Source organism: Musca autumnalis, unplaced genomic scaffold (assembly GCF_047663935.1).
Source record: "Musca autumnalis isolate F117 unplaced genomic scaffold, ASM4766393v1 scaffold_5, whole genome shotgun sequence".
Classification (NCBI taxonomy): domain Eukaryota; kingdom Metazoa; phylum Arthropoda; class Insecta; order Diptera; family Muscidae; genus Musca; species Musca autumnalis.
Genome location: NW_027412088.1, coordinates 29,323,421 through 29,331,453, shown reverse-complemented (window position 1 = coordinate 29,331,453; position 8,033 = coordinate 29,323,421). Strand labels below are relative to the sequence as shown.

General features: G+C 37.3%; 1 protein-coding gene across 1 annotated transcript; it reads left to right on the top strand.

The window, feature by feature from the left end:
* Window positions 1-3,668: 3,668 nt before the first annotated feature.
* Window positions 3,669-5,371, top strand: LOC141406404 (uncharacterized). The gene is made up of 6 exons (XM_073991757.1): window positions 3,669-3,891; window positions 3,961-4,116; window positions 4,183-4,619; window positions 4,700-4,834; window positions 4,902-4,949; window positions 5,060-5,371. Exons 1-6 carry the CDS (start codon window positions 3,763-3,765, stop codon window positions 5,157-5,159), a joined length of 1,005 nt encoding a protein of 334 aa, XP_073847858.1. The 5' UTR covers window positions 3,669-3,762; the 3' UTR covers window positions 5,160-5,371.
* The last annotated feature ends 2,662 nt before the right edge of the window (window positions 5,372-8,033 follow it).

Here is an 8,033-nt window from a genome sequence, read left to right as displayed (position 1 = left end):
TTTCAACGGTGGCGAAAATACACCTCAGCCTTAAGTTGGTGAAATGTCGCTAAGTATTTCAGCCATGAACAACTTTTCCGAACAACCGTTCGGACTCGGCCATAAAAAGTTGATTCATATCGTTGAGCTAATATGATATCAGATAAGTCTCTGCTGTCCCTTCTGGGATGTTTGTGGGAACAAATCAAAATACTTTCATAGGTCTTAGAATTGTATACCCGTAGAGGACCCAAGTGGAAATTTGACTACGCCAGTGAACAAATCTATGGATACACGTGCAATTTTTTTCTTTTTTGCTTTTTTAACTTTACACTCAAGTGATTTTTCCAACTGGCATACATATGAATTGATGTATGTACATATATACATATGAGTGTGTAAGAGTATGCGCTCTTTCATATATAGTTTGTTAATATTACTTGAATAATGGCAGAAGAAGAAAAAAATTTATAATGGAGACCATTAAGTGCCATAATACCAGCGAACTTTAAACTGGGTTACACGATTACACTGAGAATAACTAAATGCTTCTACGTGATTTTGGAGCTCTTTTTGAAGTTATAAGGATGATGGATGCGGTTTGAATGTGTTTCTTCATTTCTTAATAGAAAAAAAGATACGACAAAGGTTTGAGAATTGCAGATAGGATGCTCTTGGGAGAAATTGTACATTTTGAAAATCTTCTTCTCTGCTTCTTAAGACCCTATCCATAGGAAAGGGTGCTACTTAAGACCCTATCTAGAAAAAAGGGTGCTTCTTAAGACCATTTCCAGAGGAAAGGGTGCTTCTTAAGACCTCTTCCAGAGGAAAGTGTGCTTCTTAAGACCTCTTCCAGAGGAAAGTGTGCTTCTTAAGACCCTTTCCAGAGGAAAAGGTGCTTCTTAAGACCTGATCCCGAAAAAGGGTGCTACTTAAGACCCTATTCAGAGGAAAGGGTGCTTCTAAAGGCCCTTTCCAGAGGAAAGGGTGCTTCTTAAGACCCTTACCAGAGGAAAGGGTGCTTCTTAAGACCCTTTCCAAAGGAAGGGTGCTTCTTAAGACCCTTTCCAGAGGAAAGGGTGCTTCTTAAGACCCTTTCCAGAGGAAAGGGTGCTTCTTAAGACCCTTTCCAGAGGAAAGGGTGCTTCTTAAGACCCTTTCCAGAGGTAAGGGTGCTTCTTAAGACCCTTTCCAGAGGAAAGGGTGCTTCTTAAGAGATCGGTTTTGACCATTTCCAGAGAAAATTGTGCTACTTAAGACCTTACCTAGAGAAAAGCGTGCTTCTTAAGACCATTTCCAGAGAAAAGGGTTCTTCTTAAGACCATTTCCAGAGAAAAAGGTGCTTCTTAAGACCCTTTCTAGAGGAAAAGGTGCTTCTTAAGATCCTTTCCGGAGGAAAAGGTTCTTCTTTAGACCATTTCCGGAGGAAAAGATGCTTCTTAAGACCCTTTCCGGAAGAAAAGGTTCTTCTTAAGACCCTTTCCGGAGGAAAAGGTTCTTCTTAAGACCCTTTCCGGAGGAAAAGGTGCTTCTTAAGACCCTTTCCGCAGGAAAAGTTGCTTCTTAAGACCCTTTCCGGAGGAAAAGGTGCTTCTTAAGAACTTTTCCAAACGAAAGGGGGCTTCTTAAGAACCTTTCCAAAGGAAAGGGTGCTTCTTCAGACCATATCCAAAGGAAAAGGGTGCTTCTTAAGACCCTTTCCAGAGGAAAGGGTGCTTCTTAAGACCATATCCAAAGGAAAGGGTGCTTCTTAAGACCCTTTCCAGAGGAAAGGGTTTTTACTTAAGACCCTTTTAAGAGGAAAGGGTGCTTCTTAAGACCATATCCAAAGGAAAGGGTGCTTCTTAAGACCATATCCAAAGGAAAGGGTGCTTCTTAAGACCATATCCAAAGGAAAGGGTGCTTCTTAAGACCATATCCAAAGGAAAGGGTGCTTCTTAAGACCCTTTCCAGAGGAAAGTGTGCTTCTTAAGACTCTTTCTAAGGAAATGGTATTTCTTAAGACCCTTTCCAAAGGAAAGGGTGCTTCTTAAGACCCTTTTCAGAGGAAGGGGTGTTTCTTAAGACCATTTCCAAAGGAAAGGATGCTTCTTAATACCATTTCCCGAGGAAAGTGTGCTTCTAAAGGCCGTTCCCAGAGGAAATGGTGCTCCTTAAGCCACTTTCTAGAGTAAAGGGCGTTTCTTAAGACTCTTTCAAGAGGAAAGGGTGCTTCTAAAGACCCTTTCCAAAGAAAAGGGTGCATCTTAAGATCTTTTCCAGAGGAAAGGGTGCTTCTTAAGACCCTTTCCAGAGGAAGGGGTGTTTCTTAAGACCCTTTCCAGAGGAAGGGGTGTTTCTTAAGAGCATGTCCAGAGGAAAGTGTGCTTCTAAAGGCCGTTACCAGAGGGAATTGTGCTTCTTAAGACGCCAGTTCCTGAGGAAAGTGTGCTTCTTAAGACCCTTTCCAGAGGAAAGGGTGCTTCTTAAGACCCTTTCCAGGTGCTTCTTAAGGGCCTTTCTAGAGGAAAGGGTGCTTCGTAAGACCCTTTTCAGAGGAAAGGGTGCTTCGTAAGACCCTTTTCAGAGGAAAGGGTGCTTCTTAAGACCCTTTCCAGAAAAAAGGGTGCTTCTTAAGACCCTTTCCAGAAAAAAGGGTGCTTCTTAAGACCCTTTCCAGAAAAAAGGGTGCTTCTTAAGACCCTTTCCAGAAAAAAGGGTGCTTCTTAAGACCCTTTCCAGAAAAAAGGGTGCTTCTTAAGACCCTTTCCAGAAAAAAGGGTGCTTCTTAAGAAATCGGTCTGTATGATTCGCCTCTGCTGACATCCTTGCTTGGCTTCAATTTCCCAGGCTTCTAGTACAATATGAATGACTAACGATAAATTGAAGATTTGAAAGGGTGGGTGCTTCTGTAGGCCCTTTCTGAAAGGGTGCTTCTATAGACCCTTTCTGAAAGAACGGATGCTTCTATAGACCCTTTCTAAAGGAATGGGTGCTTCTATAGACCCTTTCTGAAAGAAAGGGTACTTCTAAAGACTTTGTCATAAATTCTTATAGTAGTCCTGGAGGCTAAACCGGAGCATCCTCGAAACCAAGAGAGCTTGGTTTTCCGGAATATATTGCCGCTGCCATGGTAAAAAATATATTCGAACGCAAACACATAATTGTTGAGGTGAAAGTCCCTGCACGAAGATTCCTCCGATTCAATACAGTGCATTGAACCGGCCGCAATGGGAATATCGACGTCGTATGAACTACGAACATTACCGGCTATATAACGACATTGGCATATTTAAACATATTGAGCCACAATGATTGCGGTGATTAGACCCTGTCACAAGACTGAGCGATGATGAATTCCCTCTAAGAAGGCCAAAATTGGCGGAATAAGCAAGTGGTAGACAAGATAAAAAACACCATGTTCCAAATTGGCAAAAAAAAGCAACAAAAAAAGGAATGGAAATCTATGCTTAGTTCGACTCACAGGACAAATGTTCTGTAGTGCGACAACTAAGAAAAAAAAAACACTTTTCATTAATTTATAAAATTTAGAAGCAATACCAAAAAAATTGTTAAAAATTTAAGTTTCCAAGAGGGCCTTTAATTTGTCTCTAAAGCTACGACCCTGTAATACTGCTTACCTTGACTTTTTACACGGGATCTGGCTGCTGTCAAGTTTATTTGCATTATCTTTGTTATTCTCCTCCTCTCTTATTACTCTCTCTTCCTCTTCTTGGTTTTCCCGTTATTAACAAATAACACAACCCCGTTCGATCCTCTGCAATTAAAACTATTAAAACTAAAATGTTTCCACCGCGCATATGGATTATTTGTCGCGTTTGTATGGAACAAAAACATGGAATGGTTGATCTATTCTCAGAGGTTCGGGAAAAGCCAGTTTGGGGCATTTTACGAGAATGTGCCAATATACCGGTAATTGTGAAAAATTTAAATTCATTTGTGACACCTGCTAAAGTGAACCTATTTTGTTGACTATCTTAGGTCAGTAAAGGAGATAATTTGCCCGAACGGATATGTAAAAATTGCATTGAGAGACTTTGGAAGGCCCATGAATTTCGTTTGGATTGTCAGAGGGCCCATAGGCAAATCACTGAATTGGTACCGCCAATTGAGAAGGAATTTCAAGAAGGGGATAAGGTGAGTAAGGGAAACAGAGAGGAAGAGGGTTATATAAAAATGTTATTGATTGCTTGATTCCTCCAGCCCATATCTTTGGACGAGTATCACCAACGAGTTATTGAAAGATTTCAAATGGAAAATGATTATCATCGGGATTCTAGTGATAGTCTGGAGGACACCTTATCATCTCCAACATCATGTGCTATAACAGATTCCAAAGCAGCAACAAATTGTTCAAAAAGTTCTAGAAAATCTTTAAATGTTGATGATACAACTGCAATTTGCAAGGATGACCAATACTCCACACGTCCCCTAAAGAAACGTATTGTTTGGTCCTACAAAAACGGCAGGGAAACTGTGCGCCGTAAATCGAAATTGAGGCCATCGAGGTTGGAATTGAAGGTGAAAACCACCAAAAAAACTCCTTCATATTTCACCTGCAATATTTGTAATAATGTCTATTCCAGTGCGGTGGATTTGAGACATCACAAATATGTCCATCGGAGACCGCATCAATGCAAGTTGGTACTCAATGAAGTGTTCTGTTGGAGTATTTAAAAATATCCAGTTGTTGTTGTTCTTCTTCTTGTTGTTGTTGTAGTATCTGCGGTAAGGAGTTTGGTCAACGGCAACAGTTCAACAATCACAAAAATTCTCATTTCGGTGATAAACCATATCCTTGCAGAATGTGCAGTCGCAGTTTTGCCGATACATCGAATCGTAATAAACATGAAAGGTAGGAGGGTAGTTAGTTGCACATTGAGAACTTGAAAGGCTTATTTTTATGGATTTCTTTCTCCTAGGAATGTTCACAAGAGATCGTTAATGAGGGAACTTCCAAAGCGAGTCCAGTAAGTATATTTTTTACTAATGGTGGGCGGTGGTGGTGCGACTATACCCCTCTAAATTGCCTATAAACATACATTTACAACTAATTCAATACTTATATTTCTCATTTCAGATGTTTAATATGTAAAGAAATTTTCAAAACAACAAATAGTTTAAGGGAGCATCATAGATCTGTTCACGAAAAAGAACTGAGGAAGAAATATACAAATTGAACAAATCTAGTTTTTTTGGGTATGGCATGCGGACTTGAATTAGTCGATGGAATTTTGTTTTGGATATGATTCCAACTTTGTATATATGTAAATAATTGTAATAAAAATAAATTTTAAGTATTTTATGTTTATGTTATGTTTATGGCATATAAAGAATTAAGAATACAACACTTATGCATGAATTACGAAAAGTAAAAAAAAAAATGAAAAAATTTTATGAATTGAATCCACCAAAAATATTTTGAATATTTTTAAGAAGAGAATGTTGAATATTTTTAAGAGAGATTTCTATATAATGTACATATATAATATTAATATTTGCATTTGTACATATATAATATTAATATTTGCAATATTGAAATGGATAATAAATGTGAAGTTCTATTACAAAAGTTTAGGTGAATTTTTGAAGATTATTAGGGATCACGAAAGTGCCTAAAAAGGCGTGGATTTTTAAAGATTTTTAGGAACCACCAAACAAACCAAATAGGCGTGGATTTTTAAAGATTTTTAGGAACCACCAAACAAACCAAATAGGCGTGGATTTTTAAAGATTTTTAGGAACCACCAAACAAACCAAATAGGCGTGGATTTTTAAAGATTTTTAGGAACCACCAAACAAACCAAATAGGCGTGGATTTTTAAAGATTTTTAGGAACCACCAAACAAACCAAATAGGCGTGGATTTTTAAAGATTTTTAGGAACCACCAAACAAACCAAATAGGCGTGGATTTTTAAAGATTTTTAGGAACCACCAAACAAACCAAATAGGCGTGGATTTTTAAAGATTTTTAGGAACCACCAAACAAACCAAATAGGCGTGGATTTTTAAAGATTTTTAGGAACCACCAAACAAACCAAATAGGCGTGGATTTTTAAAGATTTTTAGGAACCACCAAACAAACCAAATAGGCGTGGATTTTTAAAGATTTTTAGGAACCACCAAACAAACCAAATAGGCGTGGATTTTTAAAGATTTTTAGGAACCACCAAACAAACCAAATAGGCGTGGATTTTTAAAGATTTTTAGGAACCACCAAACAAACCAAATAGGCGTGGATTTTTAAAGATTTTTAGGAACCACCAAACAAACCAAATAGGCGTGGATTTTTAAAGATTTTTAGGAACCACCAAACAAACCAAATAGGCGTGGATTTTTAAAGATTTTTAGGAACCACCAAACAAACCAAATAGGCGTGGATTTTTAAAGATTTTTAGGAACCACCAAACAAACCAAATAGGCGTGGATTTTTAAAGATTTTTAGGAACCACCAAACAAACCAAATAGGCGTGGATTTTTAAAGATTTTTAGGAACCACCAAACAAACCAAATAGGCGTGGATTTTTAAAGATTTTTAGGAACCACCAAACAAACCAAATAGGCGTGGATTTTTAAAGATTTTTAGGAACCACCAAACAAACCAAATAGGCGTGGATTTTTAAAGATTTTTAGGAACCACCAAACAAACCAAATAGGCGTGGATTTTTAAAGATTTTTAGGAACCACCAAACAAACCAAATAGGCGTGGATTTTTAAAGATTTTTAGGAACCACCAAACAAACCAAATAGGCGTGGATTTTTAAAGATTTTTAGGAACCACCAAACAAACCAAATAGGCGTGGATTTTTAAAGATTTTTAGGAACCACCAAACAAACCAAATAGGCGTGGATTTTTAAAGATTTTTAGGAACCACCAAACAAACCAAATAGGCGTGGATTTTTAAAGATTTTTAGGAACCACCAAACAAACCAAATAGGCGTGGATTTTTAAAGATTTTTAGGAACCACCAAACAAACCAAATAGGCGTGGATTTTTAAAGATTTTTAGGAACCACCAAACAAACCAAATAGGCGTGGATTTTTAAAGATTTTTAGGAACCACCAAACAAACCAAATAGGCGTGGATTTTTAAAGATTTTTAGGAACCACCAAACAAACCAAATAGGCGTGGATTTTTAAAGATTTTTAGGAACCACCAAACAAACCAAATAGGCGTGGATTTTTAAAGATTTTTAGGAACCACCAAACAAACCAAATAGGCGTGGATTTTTAAAGATTTTTAGGAACCACCAAACAAACCAAATAGGCGTGGATTTTTAAAGATTTTTAGGAACCACCAAACAAACCAAATAGGCGTGGATTTTTAAAGATTTTTAGGAACCACCAAACAAACCAAATAGGCGTGGATTTTTAAAGATTTTTAGGAACCACCAAACAAACCAAATAGGCGTGGATTTTTAAAGATTTTTAGGAACCACCAAACAAAACAAATAGGCGTGGATTTTTAAAGATTTTTAGGAACCACCAAACAAACCAAATAGGCGTGGATTTTTAAAGATTTTTAGGAACCACCAAACAAACCAAATAGGCGTGGATTTTTAAAGATTTTTAGGAACCACCAAACAAACCAAATAGGCGTGGATTTTTAAAGATTTTTAGGAACCACCAAACAAACCAAATAGGCGTGGATTTTTAAAGATTTTTAGGAACCACCAAACAAACCAAATAGGCGTGGATTTTTAAAGATTTTTAGGAACCACCAAACAAACCAAATAGGCGTGGATTTTTAAAGATTTTTAGGAACCACCAAACAAACCAAATAGGCGTGGATTTTTAAAGATTTTTAGGAACCACCAAACAAACCAAATAGGCGTGGATTTTTAAAGATTTTTAGGAACCACCAAACAAAACAAATAGGCGTGGATTTTTAAAGATTTTTAGGAACCACCAAACAAACCAAATAGGCGTGGATTTTTAAAGATTTTTAGGAACCACCAAACAAACCAAATAGGCGTGGATTTTTAAAGATTTTTAGGAACCACCAAACAAACCAAATAGGCGTGGATTTTTAAAGATTTTTAGGAACCACCAA

Excerpts from the sequence above, each read along its gene's own strand:
- LOC141406404 (XM_073991757.1), top strand. The coding sequence starts at position 3,763 with ATGTTTCCACCGCGCATATGGATTATTTGTCGCGTTTGTATGGAACAA. Across the intron at positions 3,892-3,960 it reads GAGAATGTGCCAATATACCG|GTCAGTAAAGGAGATAATTT; the intron begins GTAATTGTGAAA and ends TGACTATCTTAG. Across the intron at positions 4,835-4,901 it reads AATCGTAATAAACATGAAAG|GAATGTTCACAAGAGATCGT; the intron begins GTAGGAGGGTAG and ends TCTTTCTCCTAG.